Consider the following 17,777-nt stretch of genomic DNA (forward strand, 5'->3'; position numbering starts at 1 on the left):
AAAGAGAGTGAGTGAGAGAGAGAGAGAGAGAGAGAGAGAGAAAGAGTACAGTAACTGGCATGTGAGCAAAATTTCATGATATACAAATGTCTCAATAAAATTTACCTCTACATGTGTTATTGATGCTGATGGAGAGACTTGAGTTTGTTGCAGTGAATCCATCCAGACATGAGCAATTGTAACTTCCCATTTTATTTCTGCAGTTGGAATTTGGACCACATACAGATGGACTGAACAGACATTCATTTATATCTGGAAAGGGAATAACACATTTATGAACAATATCTCGAATATTTATAATCATTTTTTAATTACAGAAAAATATATAATTAGGAAAAAATGTTTAAAATGCAAATAAATCTGAAAATCATGAAAATGCAAATAAATGAATCGCACCTTTGCATGGGTTACTGCTATTAACAGTTTCATTCATTTTTGTAATGTTATATCCTTCCCGACAAGAGCATGAATAGTTTCCGAATAGTTTTCAGTGTTTGTTTCATGTATACATTTAATAAATGTTTTACTAACAAAGTTCGGGAGGAGCACGTTCATATAATCAACTAATTCAGCATAGGTTACTTAATTAGAATTACACACACAGTGTGTGAGTTCTCTGGGTTCGGGCTATATTCCGAGCTCGGAGCCCTTCCCTCGGACAGCACGCCAAATACAGTATCTCACAGAAGTGAGTACACCCCTCACATTTTTGTAAATATTTTATTATATCTTTTCATGTGACAACACTGAAGAAATGACACTTTGCTACAATGTAAAGTAGTGAGTGTACAGCTTGTATAACAGTGTAAATTTGCTGTCCCCTCAAAATAACTCAACACAGCCATTAATGTCTAAACCGCTGGCCACAAAAGTGAGTACACCCCTAAGTGAAAATGTCCAAATTGGGCCCAATTAGCCATTTTCTCTCCCCGGTGTCATGTGACTCGTTAGTGTTACACGGTCTCAGGTGTGAATGGGGAGCAGGTGTGTTAAAGAGAGTGAGAGAGAGAGAGCGAGAGAGAGAGTACAGTAACTGGCATGTGAGCAAAATTTCATGATATACAAATGAGACAATAATTTTATTGAGACAATAAAATTTACCTCTACATGTGTTATTGATGCTGATGGAGAGACTTGAGTTTGTTGCAGTGAATCCATCCAGACATGAGCAACTGTAACTTCCCATTTCATTTCTGCAGTTGGAATTTGGACCACATACAGATGGACTGAACAGACATTCATTTATATCTGGAAAGGGAATAACACATTTATGAACAATATCTCGAATATTTATAATCATTTTTTAATTACAGAAAAATATATAATTAGGAAAAAATGTTTAAAATGCAAATAAATCTGAAAACCATGATAATGCAAATAAATGAATCGCACCTTTGCATGGGTTACTGCTATTAACAGTTTGATTCATTTTTGTAACATTATATCCTTCCCGACAAGAGCATGAATAGTTTCCGAATAGTTTTCAGTGTTTGTTTCATGTATATATTTAATAAATGTTTTATTAACAAAGTTCGGGAGGAGCACGTTCATATAATCAACTAATTCAGCACAGGTTACTTAAGTAGAATTACACACACACACACACAGTGTGTGAGTTCTCTGGGTTCGGGCTATATTCCGAGCTCGGAGCCCTTCCCTCGGACAGCATGCCAAATACAGTATCTCACAGAAGTGAGTACACCCCTCACGTTTTTGTAAATATTTTATTATATCTTTTCATGAGACAACACTGAAGAAATGACACTTTGCTACAATGTAAAGTAGTGAGTGTACAGCTTGTATAACAGTGTAAATTTGCTGTCCCCTCAAAATAACTCAACACACAGCCATTAATGTCTAAACCACTGGCCACAAAAGTGAGTACACCCCTAAGTGAAAATGTCCAAATTAGGCTCAATTAGCCATTTTCTCTCCCTGGTGTCATGTGACTCGTTAGTGTTACAAGGTCTCAGGTGTGAATGGGGAGCAGGTGTGTTAAAGAGAGTGAGAGAGACAGAGAGAGAGAGAGTACAGTAACTGGCATGTGAGCAAAATTTCATGATATACAAATGAGACAATAATTTTATTGAGACAATAAAATTTACCTCTACATGTGTTATTGATGCTGATGGAGAGACTTGAGTTTGTTGCAGTGAATCCATCCAGACATGAGCAATTGTAACTTCCCATTTCAGTTGTGCAGTTGGAATTTGGACCACAAACAGATAAACTGAACAGACATTCATTTATATCTGGAAAGGGAATAACACATTTATGAACAATATCTTGAATATTTATAATCATTTTTTAAATACAGAAAAATATATAATTAGGAAAAAATGTTTAAAATGCAAATAAATCTGAAAACCATGATAATGCAAATAAATGAATTGCACCTTTGCATGGGTTAATGCTATTAACAGTTTCATTCATTTTTGTAACGTTATATCCTTCCCGACAAGAGCATGAATAGTTTCGAATAGTTTTCAGTGTTTGTTTCAAGTATATATTTAATAAATGTTTTATTAACAAAGTTCGGAGGAGCACGTTCATATAATCAACTAATTCAGCACAGGTTACTTAAGTAGAATTACACACACACACACACACACACACACACACAATGTGTGAGTTCTCTGGGTTCGGGCTATATTCCGAGCTCGGAGCCCTTCCCTCGGACAGCACGCCAAATACAGTATCTCACAGAAGTGAGTACACCCCTCACATTTTTGTAAATATTTTATTATATCTTTTCATGTGACAACACTGAAGAAATGACACTTTGCTACAATGTAAAGTAGTGAGTGTACAGCTTGTATAACAGTGTAAATTTGCTGTCCCCTCAAAATAACTCAACACAGCCATTAATGTCTAAACCACTGGCCACAAAAGTGAGTACACCCCTAAGTGAAAATGTCCAAATTGGGCCCAATTAGCCATTTTCTCTCCCCGGTGTCATGTGACTCGTTAGTGTTACAAGGTCTCAGGTGTGAATGGGGAGCAGGTGTGTTAAAGAGAGTGAGAGAGAGAGAGAGAGAGAGAGAGTACAGTAACTGGCATGTGAGCAAAATTTCATGATATACAAATGAGACAATAATTTTATTGAGACAATAAAATTTACCTCTACATGTGTTATTGATGCTGATGGAGAGACTTGAGTTTGTTGCAGTGAATCCATCCAGACATGAACAATTGTAACTTCCCATTTCAGTTGTGCAGTTGGAATTTGGACCACATACAGATGGACTGAACAGACATTCATTTATATCTGGAAAGGGAATAACACATTTATGAACAATATCTCGAATATTTATAATAATTTTTAATTACAGAAAAATATATAATTAGGAAAAAATTTTAAAATGCAAATAAATCTGAAAACCATGATAATGCAAATAAATGAATCGCACCTTTGCATGGGTTAATGCTATTAACAGTTTCATTCATTTTTGTAACGTTATATCCTTCCCGACAAGAGCATGAATAGTTTCCGAATAGTTTTCAGTGTTTGTTTCTAGTATATATTTAATAAATGTTTTATTAACAAAGTTCGGGAGGAGCACGTTCATATAATCAACTAATTCAGCACAGGTTACTTAAGTAGAATTACACACACACACACACACACACACACACACACACAATGTGTGAGTTCTCTGGGTTCGGGCTATATTCCGAGCTCGGAGCCCATCCCTCGGACAGCACGCCAAATACAGTATCTCACAGAAGTGAGTACACCCCTCACATTTTTGTAAATATTTTATTATATCTTTTCATGTGACAATACTGAAGAAATGTCACTTTGCTACAATGTAAAGTAGTGAGTGTACAGCTTGTATAGACCTTTTTCTGAACGCGGAAGTCTCCCCCGATTAGAACGGTGCTTTACATTTCCGGTTTCTCGTCACATTTATATTTTCAGAGCCGATAATATAATGTGAAACCTATTAAAGTCATTTAAAAAAATTATGTGGAGCCATTGTTTCATCACTTTACAGTGTCGCAATGACCGTGTTTTTGCAGTAAAGGACCAGTCATAGTTCAATCAGTGGGAAGATGACATGAAGCGACCAGAGGTTATTGCATTGAAAACAAATGAGTGCACATACAGCTCCCAATCGGGGTGAAGTTCATGGGATTTTGTACACAGAATGATAAGAACAAACATTATTTTAACATATATTATTATTTCACACTCAGTATTTTAACTTAAGCGCTTCAAGCCATATACAGTGCCTGACAAGACAGATTTTCTGATACGCAAAACAAGTACTTTAAAGGAATTCCTTAGCTTATACTGCCCTTACTGTGGCAGCCAACAACAGCACAGCAACCCTCCGCACATTTTTATATATATTTATATTGAAAAAGTTTCAATTCAATCTATCTTTTTTTTAACCCGTTTTAATGGATTTCTATGGAGACCAGAACACGAGAGCAACCAAACGGAAGTTAGAATCCATCATGGCGCCGCTCATCGGTTATTCAGGAAAAAGGTCTATAACAGTGTAAATTAAACAAAATAACTCAACACAGCCATTAATGTCTAAACCGCTGGCCACAAAAGTGAGTACACCCCTAAGTGAAAATGTCCAAATTGGGCCCAATTAGCCATTTTCTCTCCCTGGTGTCATGTGACTCGTTAGTGTTACAAGGTCTCAGGTGTGAATGGGGAGCAGGTGTGTTAAAGAGAGTCAGAGAGAGAGAGAGAGAGAGAGAGAGTACAGTAACTGGCATGTGAGCAAAATTTCATGATATACAAATGTCTCAATAAAATTTACCTCTACATGTGTTATTGATGCTGATGGAGAGACTTGAGTTTGTTGCAGTGAATCCATCCAGACATGAGCAGCTGTAACTTCCCATTTCATTTGTGCAGTTGGAATTTGGACCACATACAGATGGACTGAACAGACATTCATTTATATCTGGAAAGGGAATAACACATTTATGAACAATATCTCGAATATTTATAATTATTTTTTAACTACAGAAAAATATATAATTAGGAAAAAATGTTTAAAATGCAAATAAATCTGAAAATCATGATAATGCAAATAAATGAATTGCACCTTTGCATGGGTTACTGCTATTAACAGTTTCATTCATTTTTGTAACATTATATCCTTCCCGACAAGAGCGTGAATAGTTTCCGAATAGTTTTCAGTGTTTGTTTCATGTATATATTTAATAAATGTTTTATTAACAAAGTTCGGGAGGAGCACGTTCATATAATCAACTAATTCAGCACAGGTTACTTAAGTAGAATTACACACACACACACACACACACAGTGTGTGAGTTCTCTGGGTTCGGGCTATATTCCGAGCTCGGAGCCCTTCCCTCGGACAGCACGCCAAATACAGTATCTCACAGAAGTGAGTACACCCCTCACATTTTTGTAAATATTTTATTATATCTTTTCATGTGACAACACTGAAGAAATGACACTTTGCTACAATGTAAAGTAGTGAGTGTACAGCTTGTATAACAGTGTAAATTTGCTGTCCCCTCAAAATAACTCAACACAGCCATTAATGTCTAAACCACTGGCCACAAAAGTGAGTACACCCCTAAGCAGTGATGGGAATAGCGGCGTTATAAATAAACGGCGTTACTAACGGCGTTATTTTTTTTCAGTAAGGAGTAATCAAACGAATTACTGTTTCCCCCGTTACAACGCCGTTACCGTTACTGACAATAAAATGTGGCGTTACAATATTATATTATTAGAATTATTTTTTTCAGTTCATCTGAATGGATGCGCAGTGTAGCTGTATTTGACGTACCATAAACTCTAGTGTGAAGCGCACGACTCGCCTTCGCTTTCTCTCACATACACGCAGGCAAAGAAAGAGACAGAGCAAGAGAGTCTTTCATAACATGCAGAATTGACGCGCTACATGTAAACGCTATTCTTTGTTGTATTTTCCTGTCAAAATAACGGAGTTCCTTTGGAATTCTTCAGCTTTTAAGAACTGCCGGTTTCTCTGGTAGTGGGCGGAACTAATGCGCAAACCACAATCTCATTGGCTGGCGCTCACCTATTATCGTCCCTGTTTTGATTTCAGCAAATCAATTTGAGCGAATGCAGACAACGTGATTAATATTCATGAACCCAGCAGCTCATTAATCCTTAGGGCGTTTTATATTGATAACAAATATGCATTTATACTTGGTTATTCTAATTACTAAAGTTCTATCATCATATAATATTCAATTATCATAATATTATATTATAATGCTTGACTGACTGATACTAAGTGTCAGTAGATAAATAGTGTAGATTAATGTACAATGTTTTATAATAATAATTTATTCTTTTTAGTGTCCATTGAATTAATTTAACATATTTAATATTGGGGGCATCCAAAGTTATTTGACATTTGAACATTTTTTTTTAAAAGTAACGAAATAGTTACTTTCCCTGGTAATTAGTTACTTTTATAATGATGTTACTCAGTTACTAACTCAGTTACTATTTGTGAGAAGTAACTAGTAACTATAACTAATTACTTTTTTAAAGTAATGTGCCCAACACTGCCCCTAAGTGAAAATGTCCAAATTGGGCCCAATTAGCCATTTTCTCTCCCTGGTGTCATGTGACTCGTTAGTGTTACAAGGTCTCAGGTGTGAATGGGGAGCAGGTGTGTTAAAGAGAGAGAGAGCGAGAGAGAGAGAGAGAGAGTACAGTAACTGGCATGTAAGCAAAATTTCATGATATACAAATTTCTCAATAAAATTTACCTCTACATGTGTTATTGATGCTGATGGAGAGACTTGAGTTTGTTGCAGTGAATCCATCCAGACATGAGCAATTGTAACTTCCCATTTCAGTTGTGCAGTTGGAATTTGGACCACAAACAGATAAACTGAACAGACATTCATTTATATCTGGAAAGGGAATAACACATTTATGAACAATATCTCGAATATTTATAATCATTTTTTAAATACAGAAAAATATATAATTAGGAAAAAATGTTTAAAATGCAAATAAATCTGAAAACCATGATAATGCAAATAAATGAATCGCACCTTTGCATGGGTTACTGCTATTAACAGTTTCATTCATTTTTGTAATGTTATATCCTTCCGACAAGAGCATGAATAGTTTCGAATAGTTTTCAGTGTTTGTTTCAAGTATATATTTAATAAATGTTTTATTAACAAAGTGCGGAGGAGCACGTTCATATAATCAACTAATTCAGCACAGGTTACTTAAGTAGAATTACACACACACACACACACAATGTGTGAGTTCTCTGGGTTCGGGCTATATTCCGAGCTCGGAGCCCTTCCCTCGGACAGCACGCCAAGTACAGTATTTCACAGAAGTGAGTACACCCCTCACATTTTTGTAAATATTTTATTATATCTTTTCATGTGACAACACTGAAGAAATGACACTTTGCTACAATGTAAAGTAGTGAGTGTACAGCTTGTATAACAGTGTAAATTTGCTGTCCCCTTAAAATAACTCAACACAGCCATTAATGTCTAAACCACTGGCCACAAAAGTGAGTACACCCCTAAGTGAAAATGTCCAAATTGGGCCCAATTAGCCATTTTCTCTCCCCGGTGTCATGTGACTCGTTAGTGTTACACGGTCTCAGGTGTGAATGGGGAGCAGGTGTGTTAAAGAGAGTGAGAGAGAGAGAGAGCGAGAGAGAGAGTGCAGTAACTGGCATGTGAGCAAAATTTCATGATATACAAATGAGACAATAATTTTATTGAGACAATAAAATTTACCTCTACATGTGTTATTGACGCTGATGGGGAGACTTGAGTTTGTTGCAGTGAATCCATCCAGACATGAGCAATTGTAACTTCCCATTTCAGTTGTGCAGTTGGAATTTGGACCACATACAGATGGACTGAACAGACATTCATTTATATCTGGAAAGGGAATAACACATTTATGAACAATATCTCGGATATTTATAATAATTTTTTAATTACAGAAAAATATATAATTAGGAAAAAAATTTTAAAATGCAAATAAATCTGAAAACCATGATAATGCAAATAAATGAATCGCACCTTTGCATGGGTTAATGCTATTAACAGTTTCATTCATTTTTGTAACGTTATATCCTTCCCGACAAGAGCATGAATAGTTTCCGAATAGTTTTCAGTGTTTGTTTCTAGTATATATTTAATAAATGTTTTATTAACAAAGTTCGGGAGGAGCACGTTCATATAATCAACTAATTCAGCACAGGTTACTTAAGTAGAATTACACACACACACACACACACACACACACACACACAGTGTGTGAGTTCTCTGAGTTCGGGCTATATTCGAGCTCGAGCCCATCCCTCGGACAGCACGCCAAATACAGTATCTCACAGAAGTGAGTACACCCCTCACATTTTTGTAAATATTTTATTATATCTTTTCATGTGACAATACTGAAGAAATGTCACTTTGCTACAATGTAAAGTAGTGAGTGTACAGCTTGTATAGACCTTTTTCTGAACGCGGAAGTCTCCCCCGATTAGAACGGTGCTTTACATTTCCGGTTTCTCGTCACATTTATATTTTCAGAGCCGATAATATAATGTGAAACCTATTAAAGTCATTTAAAAAAATTATGTGGAGCCATTGTTTCATCACTTTACAGTGTCGCAATGACCGTGTTTTTGCAGTAAAGGACCAGTCATAGTTCAATCAGTGGGAAGATGACATGAAGCGACCAGAGGTTATTGCATTGAAAACAAATGAGTGCACATACAGCTCCCAATCGGGGTGAAGTTCATGGGATTTTGTACACAGAATGATAAGAACAAACATTATTTTAACATATATTATTATTTCACACTCAGTATTTTAACTTAAGCGCTTCAAGCCATATACAGTGCCTGACAAGACAGATTTTCTGATACGCAAAACAAGTACTTTAAAGGAATTCCTTAGCTTATACTGCCCTTACTGTGGCAGCCAACAACAGCACAGCAACCCTCCGCACATTTTTATATATATTTATATTGAAAAAGTTTCAATTCAATCTATCTTTTTTTTACCCCGTTTTAATGGATTTCTATGGAGACCAGAACACGAGAGCAACCAAACGGAAGTTAGAATCCATCATGGCGCCGCTCATCGGTTATTCAGGAAAAAGGTCTATAACAGTGTAAATTAAACAAAATAACTCAACACAGCCATTAATGTCTAAACCACTGGCCACAAAAGTGAGTACACTAAGTGAAAATGTCCAAATTGGGCCCAATTAGCCATTTTCTCTCCCTGGTGTCATGTGACTCGTTAGTGTTACAAGGTCTCAGGTGTGAATGGGGAGCAGGTGTGTTAAAGAGAGTCAGAGAGAGAGAGAGAGAGAGAGAGAGAGAGAGTACAGTAACTGGCATGTGAGCAAAATTTCATGATATACAAATGTCTCAATAAAATTTACCTCTACATGTGTTATTGATGCTGATGGAGAGACTTGAGTTTGTTGCAGTGAATCCATCCAGACATGAGCAGCTGTAACTTCCCATTTCATTTGTGCAGTTGGAATTTGGACCACATACAGATGGACTGAACAGACATTCATTTATATCTGGAAAGGAATAACACATTTATGAACAATATCTCGAATATTTATAATTATTTTTAACTACAGAAAAATATATAATTAGGAAAAATGTTTAAAATGCAAATAAATCTGAAAATCATGATAATGCAAATAAATGAATTGCACCTTTGCATGGGTTAATGCTATTAACAGTTTCATTCATTTTTGTAACATTATATCCTTCCCGACAAGAGCGTGAATAGTTTCCGAATAGTTTTCAGTGTTTGTTTCATGTATATATTTAATAAATGTTTTATTAACAAAGTTCGGGAGGAGCACGTTCATATAATCAACTAATTCAGCACAGGTTACTTAAGTAGAATTACACACACACACACACAGTGTGTGAGTTCTCTGGGTTCGGGCTATATTCCGAGCTCGGAGCCCTTCCCTCGGACAGCACGCCAAATACAGTATCTCACAGAAGTGAGTACACCCCTCACATTTTTGTAAATATTTTATTATATCTTTTCATGTGACAACACTGAAGAAATGACACTTTGCTACAATGTAAAGTAGTGAGTGTACAGCTTGTATAACAGTGTAAATTTGCTGTCCCCTCAAAATAACTCAACACAGCCATTAATGTCTAAACCGCTGGCCACAAAAGTGAGTACACCCCTAAGCAGTGATGGGAATAGCGGCGTTATAAATAAACGGCGTTACTAACGGCGTTATTTTTTTTCAGTAAGGAGTAATCAAACGAATTACTGTTTCCCCCGTTACAACGCCGTTACCGTTACTGACAATAAAATGTGGCGTTACAATATTATATTATTAGAATTATTTTTTTCAGTTCATCTGAATGGATGCGCAGTGTAGCTGTATTTGACGTACCATAAACTCTAGTGTGAAGCGCACGACTCGCCTTCGCTTTCTCTCACATACACGCAGGCAAAGAAAGAGACAGAGCAAGAGAGTCTTTCATAACATGCAGAATTGACGCGCTACATGTAAACGCTATTCTTTGTTGTATTTTCCTGTCAAAATAACGGAGTTCCTTTGGAATTCTTCAGCTTTTAAGAACTGCCGGTTTCTCTGGTAGTGGGCGGAACTAATGCGCAAACCACAATCTCATTGGCTGGCGCCACCTATTATCGTCCCTGTTTTGATTTCAGCAAATCAATTTGAGCGAATGCAGACAACGTGATTAATATTCATGAACCCAGCAGCTCATTAATCCTTAGGGCGTTTTATATTGATAACAAATATGCATTTATACTTGGTTATTCTAATTACTAAAGTTCTATCATCATATAATATTCAATTATCATAATATTATATTATAATGCTTGACTGACTGATACTAAGTGTCAGTAGATAAATAGTGTAGATTAATGTACAATGTTTTATAATAATAATTTATTCTTTTAGTGTCCATTGAATTAATTTAACATATTTAATATTGGGGGCATCCAAAGTTATTTGACATTTGAACATTTTTTTTTAAAAGTAACGAAATAGTTACTTTCCCTGGTAATTAGTTACTTTTATAATGATGTTACTCAGTTACTAACTCAGTTACTATTTGTGAGAAGTAACTAGTAACTATAACTAATTACTTTTTTAAAGTAATGTGCCCAACACTGCCCCTAAGTGAAAATGTCCAAATTGGGCCCAATTAGCCATTTTCTCTCCCTGGTGTCATGTGACTCGTTAGTGTTACAAGGTCTCAGGTGTGAATGGGGAGCAGGTGTGTTAAAGAGAGAGAGAGAGAGAGAGAGAGAGAGAGTACAGTAACTGGCATGTAAGCAAAATTTCATGATATACAAATTTCTCAATAAAATTTACCTCTACATGTGTTATTGATGCTGATGGAGAGACTTGAGTTTGTTGCAGTGAATCCATCCAGACATGAGCAATTGTAACTTCCCATTTCAGTTGTGCAGTTGGAATTTGGACCACAAACAGATAAACTGAACAGACATTCATTTATATCTGGAAAGGGAATAACACATTTATGAACAATATCTCGAATATTTATAATCATTTTTTAAATACAGAAAAATATATAATTAGGAAAAAATGTTTAAAATGCAAATAAATCTGAAAACCATGATAATGCAAATAAATGAATCGCACCTTTGCATGGGTTACTGCTATTAACAGTTTCATTCATTTTTGTAATGTTATATCCTTCCCGACAAGAGCATGAATAGTTTCCGAATAGTTTTCAGTGTTTGTTTCAAGTATATATTTAATAAATGTTTTATTAACAAAGTGCGGGAGGAGCACACGTTCATATAATCAACTAATTCAGCACAGGTTACTTAAGTAGAATTACACACACACACACACACAATGTGTGAGTTCTCTGGGTTCGGGCTATATTCCGAGCTCGGAGCCCTTCCCTCGGACAGCACGCCAAGTACAGTATTTCACAGAAGTGAGTACACCCCTCACATTTTTGTAAATATTTTATTATATCTTTTCATGTGACAACACTGAAGAAATGACACTTTGCTACAATGTAAAGTAGTGAGTGTACAGCTTGTATAACAGTGTAAATTTGCTGTCCCCTTAAAATAACTCAACACAGCCATTAATGTCTAAACCACTGGCCACAAAAGTGAGTACACCCCTAAGTGAAAATGTCCAAATTGGGCCCAATTAGCCATTTTCTCTCCCCGGTGTCATGTGACTCGTTAGTGTTACACGGTCTCAGGTGTGAATGGGGAGCAGGTGTGTTAAAGAGAGTGAGAGAGAGAGAGAGCGAGAGAGAGAGTGCAGTAACTGGCATGTGAGCAAAATTTCATGATATACAAATGTCTCAATAAAATTTACCTCTACATGTGTTATTGATGCTGATGGAGAGACTTGAGTTTGTTGCAGTGAATCCATCCAGACATGAGCAATTGTAACTTCCCATTTCAGTTGTGCAGTTGGAATTTGGACCACAAACAGATAAACTGAACAGACATTCATTTATATCTGGAAAGGGAATAACACATTTATGAACAATATCTCGAATATTTATAATCATTTTTTAAATACAGAAAAATATATAATTAGGAAAAAATGTTTAAAATGCAAATAAATCTGAAAACCATGATAATGCAAATAAATGAATCGCACCTTTGCATGGGTTACTGCTATTAACAGTTTCATTAATTTTTGTAATGTTATATCCTTCCCGACAAGAGCATGAATAGTTTCCGAATAGTTTTCAGTGTTTGTTTCAAGTATATATTTAATAAATGTTTTATTAACAAAGTGCGGGAGGAGCACGTTCATATAATCAACTAATTCAGCACAGGTTACTTAAGTAGAATTACACACACACACACACACACAATGTGTGAGTTCTCTGGGTTCGGGCTATATTCCGAGCTCGGAGCCCTTCCCTCGGACAGCACGCCAAGTACAGTATTTCACAGAAGTGAGTACACCCCTCACATTTTTGTAAATATTTTATTATATCTTTTCATGTGACAACACTGAAGAAATGACACTTTGCTACAATGTAAAGTAGTGAGTGTACAGCTTGTATAACAGTGTAAATTTGCTGTCCCCTTAAAATAACTCAACACAGCCATTAATGTCTAAACCACTGGCCACAAAAGTGAGTACACTAAGTGAAAATGTCCAAATTGGGCCCAATTAGCCATTTTCTCTCCCCGGTGTCATGTGACTCGTTAGTGTTACACGGTCTCAGGTGTGAATGGGGAGCAGGTGTGTTAAAGAGAGTGAGAGAGAGAGAGAGCGAGAGAGAGAGTGCAGTAACTGGCATGTGAGCAAAATTTCATGATATACAAATGAGACAATAATTTTATTGAGACAATAAAATTTACCTCTACATGTGTTATTGACGCTGATGGGGAGACTTGAGTTTGTTGCAGTGAATCCATCCAGACATGAGCAATTGTAACTTCCCATTTCAGTTGTGCAGTTGGAATTTGGACCACATACAGATGGACTGAACAGACATTCATTTATATCTGGAAAGGGAATAACACATTTATGAACAATATCTCGGATATTTATAATAATTTTTAAATTACAGAAAAATATATAATTAGGAAAAAATGTTTAAAATTCAAATAAATCTGAAAACCATGATAATGCAAATAAATGAATCGCACCTTTGCATGGGTTAATGCTATTAACAGTTTCATTCATTTTTGTAACGTTATATCCTTCCCGACAAGAGCATGAATAGTTTCCGAATAGTTTTCAGTGTTTGTTTCAAGTATATATTTAATAAATGTTTTATTAACAAAGTGCGGGAGGAGCACGTTCATATAATCAACTAATTCAGCACAGGTTACTTAAGTAGAATTACACACACACACACACACACACACACACACACAGTAGGTGCGTTTACATGTACACTTTTTTGTCATTCCGATTAAAATCATTCCGATTGAAAGATTCGATGAACTGTTTACATGAGACGTTATCTAATCCGATATGGTGTTTACATGTGCCTGTGCTTTCGATTTTAGGATATGCTAATAGCCTACAGTGACAACAAAAACAAGTCACCAGAGGAAAAAACGCCCATATTTACGTTAATATTTTTAATATCTGTTTGCACTTGCTTAGAATAAACGGTTAATATTTGAATCCCTTGCGTTCATTCGAGCGCTCAGTCATATGACCAGAACGCGATCATAGAAATCATATGCCCCTCTGTAATACAGCTGAGATTAATTGTACTCTGATACTACAAAGTTGTACTGTACTTAAATGGAACAAATACACGATTTCTTACCAAGAGTTGCTGAACAATTAATCAAAGGAGCATTGCTTTATCACAATCGTGTTTCGTACAACATTCATGGCGTGAGCACGTATAAATTCAAGCAGATCGGAAATTATGAATCTGTCATCTATACAAATACAAATGACAAAGGCAACTTTTGGTCAAGTTGTTTATTTTCATTGAGCTACTTTCACTATCATCACTGTGTTGTTTCTAAGCTGAAAAGCAGAAAATTGCGCTTCATTTCAGATCTGTTTTTCACTCCGGACATGAGAGCAGATAGTCCGTCACACAGCAAGCGTTCTCCTTTCTAATGTGTTTTTAACTGTATAATGGAAATTTTAACTTTATACCTCCACTATTAACCAGTCTCTACTGTAGTGTCGGTGTCCCCAAATCACAGAATGTACCGTTGCCGACTTCACGTTCACGTTCTGACGACCCGACCTCTGGACGTGATGACGTAGACGCAAAGTAATCGGTTTAAAGTGTTTACATGGCAGGATTTTAATTTTGTTCGGTTTATAGAAAGGTTTATCCCACCCCTCTCAAACCGATTACAATTTCATTCGGTTTGGGCATTTTTATTCCGATTGAGGTGTTTATATGGAGCATTTTCATTCGGATTGGACTTTTAAACCGATTACAATGCTCCATGTAAACGCACCTAGTGTGTGAGTTCTCTGGGTTCGGGCTATATTCCGAGCTCGGAGCCCTTCCCTCGGACAGCACGCCAAATACAGTATCTCACAGAAGTGAGTACACCCCTCACATTTTTGTAAATATTTTATTATATCTTTTCATGTGACAATACTGAAGAAATGTCACTTTGCTACAATGTAAAGTAGTGAGTGTACAGCTTGTATAGACCTTTTTCTGAACGCGGAAGTCTCCCCCGATTAGAACGGTGCTTTACATTTCCGGTTTCTAGTCACATTTATATTTTCAGAGCCGATAATATAATGTGAAACCTATTAAAGTCATTTAAAAAAATTATGTGGAGCCATTGTTTCATCACTTTACAGTGTCGCAATGACCGTGTTTTTGCAGTAAAGGACCAGTCATAGTTCAATCAGTGGGAAGATGACATGAAGCGACCAGAGGTTATTGCATTGAAAACAAATGAGTGCACATACAGCTCCCAATCGGGGTGAAGTTCATGGGATTTTGTACACAGAATGATAAGAACAAACATTATTTTAACATATATTATTATTTCACACTCAGTATTTTAACTTAAGCGCTTCAAGCCATATACAGTGCCTGACAAGACAGATTTTCTGATACGCAAAACAAGTACTTTAAAGGAATTCCTTAGCTTATACTGCCCTTACTGTGGCAGCCAACAACAGCACAGCAACCCTCCGCACATTTTTATATATATTTATATTGAAAAAGTTTCAATTCAATCTATCTTTTTTTTACCCCGTTTTAATGGATTTCTATGGAGACCAGAACACGAGAGCAACCAAACGGAAGTTAGAATCCATCATGGCGCCGCTCATCGGTTATTCAGGAAAAAGGTCTATAACAGTGTAAATTAAACAAAATAACTCAACACAACCATTAATGTCTAAACCGCTGGCCACAAAAGTGAGTACACCCCTAAGTGAAAATGTCCAAATTGGGCCCAATTAGCCATTTTCTCTCCCTGGTGTCATGTGACTCGTTAGTGTTACAAGGTCTCAGGTGTGAATGGGGAGCAGGTGTGTTAAAGAGAGTGAGTGAGAGAGAGAGAGAGAGAGAGAGAGTACAGTAACTGGCATGTGAGCAAAATTTCATGATATACAAATGTCTCAATAAAATTTACCTCTACATGTGTTATTGATGCTGATGGAGAGACTTGAGTTTGTTGCAATGAATCCATCCAGACATGAGCAGCTGTAACTTCCCATTTCATTTGTGCAGTTGGAATTTGGACCACATACAGATGGACTGAACAGACATTCATTTATATCTGGAAAGGGAATAACACATTTATGAACAATATCTCGAATATTTATAATAATTTTTTAATTACAGAAAAATATATAATTAGGAAAAAATGTTTAAAATGCAAATAAATCTGAAAATCATGATAATGCAAATAAATGAATCGCACCTTTGCATGGGTTACTGCTATTAACAGTTTCATTCATTTTTGTAACGTTATATCCTTCCCGACAAGAGCGTGAATAGTTTCCGAATAGTTTTCGGTGTTTGTTTCATGTATATATTTAATAAATGTTTTATTAACAAAGTGCGGGAGGAGCACGTTCATATAATCAACTAATTCAGCACAGGTTACTTAAGTAGAATTACACACACACACACACACACACACACACACAGTGTGTGAGTTCTCTGGGTTCGGGCTATATTCCGAGCTCGGAGCCCTTCCCTCGGACAGCAAGCCAAATACAGTATCTCACAGAAGTGAGTACACCCCTCACATTTTTGTAAATATTTTATTATATCTTTTCATGTGACAACACTGAAGAAATGACACTTTGCTACAATGTAAAGTAGTGAGTGTACAGCTTGTATAACAGTGTAAATTTGCTGTCCCCTCAAAATAACTCAACACAGCCATTAATGTCTAAACCACTGGCCACAAAGTGAGTACACCCCTAAGTGAAAATGTCCAAATTGGGCCCAATTAGCCATTTTCTCTCCTGGTGTCATGTGACTCGTTAGTGTTACAAGGTCTCAGGTGTGAATGGGGAGCAGGTGTGTTAAAGAGAGAGAGAGCGAGAGAGAGAGAGAGAGTACAGTAACTGGCATGTGAGCAAAATTTCATGATATACAAATGTCTCAATAAAATTTACCTCTACATGTGTTATTGATGCTGATGGAGAGACTTGAGTTTGTTGCAGTGAATCCATCCAGACATGAGCAATTGTAACTTCCCATTTCAGTTGTGCAGTTGGAATTTGGACCACAAACAGATGGACTGAACAGACATTCATTTATATCTGGAAAGGGAATAACACATTTATGAACAATATCTCGAATATTTATAATAATTTTTTAATTACAGAAAAATATATAATTAGGAAAAAAAATTTAAAATGCAAATAAATCTGAAAATCATGATAATGCAAATAAATGAATCGCACCTTTGCATGGGTTAATGCTATTAACAGTTTCATTCATTTTTGTAACGTTATATCCTTCCCGACAAGAGCGTGAATAGTTTCCGAATAGTTTTCAGTGTTTGTTTCAAGTATATATTTAATAAATGTTTTATTAACAAAGTTCGGAGGAGCACGCTCATATAATCAACTAATTCAGCACAGGTTACTTAAGTAGAATTACACACACACACACACACACACACACACACAGTGTGTGAGTTCTCTGAGTTCGGGCTATATTCCGAGCTCGGAGCCCTTCCCTCGGACAGCACGCCAAATACAGTATCTCACAGAAGTGAGTACACCCCTCACATTTTTGTAAATATTTCATTATATCTTTTCATGTGACAACACTGAAGAAATGTCACTTTGCTAC

General features: G+C 36.3%; 1 protein-coding gene across 3 annotated transcripts in view; it reads right to left on the minus strand.

Annotated features, from left to right (window-relative positions):
* The window catches only part of LOC131527358 (adhesion G-protein coupled receptor F1-like), a 36,454-nt gene extending 36,246 nt beyond the window's left edge, over window positions 1–208 (minus strand). For all 3 annotated transcript variants that reach the window (XM_058756397.1, XM_058756398.1, XM_058756396.1), the window contains exon 1: window positions 106–208. In XM_058756397.1, coding sequence (XP_058612380.1) covers window positions 106–190 — 85 coding nt within the window. In that variant the 5' untranslated portion in view covers window positions 191–208. The remainder of the gene's footprint in view (window positions 1–105) is intronic.
* Between the last annotated feature and the right edge of the window lie 17,569 nt (window positions 209–17,777).

This window comes from Onychostoma macrolepis, chromosome 20 (genome assembly GCF_012432095.1).
Source record: "Onychostoma macrolepis isolate SWU-2019 chromosome 20, ASM1243209v1, whole genome shotgun sequence".
In the NCBI taxonomy this organism is placed as follows: Eukaryota; Metazoa; Chordata; class Actinopteri; order Cypriniformes; family Cyprinidae; genus Onychostoma; species Onychostoma macrolepis.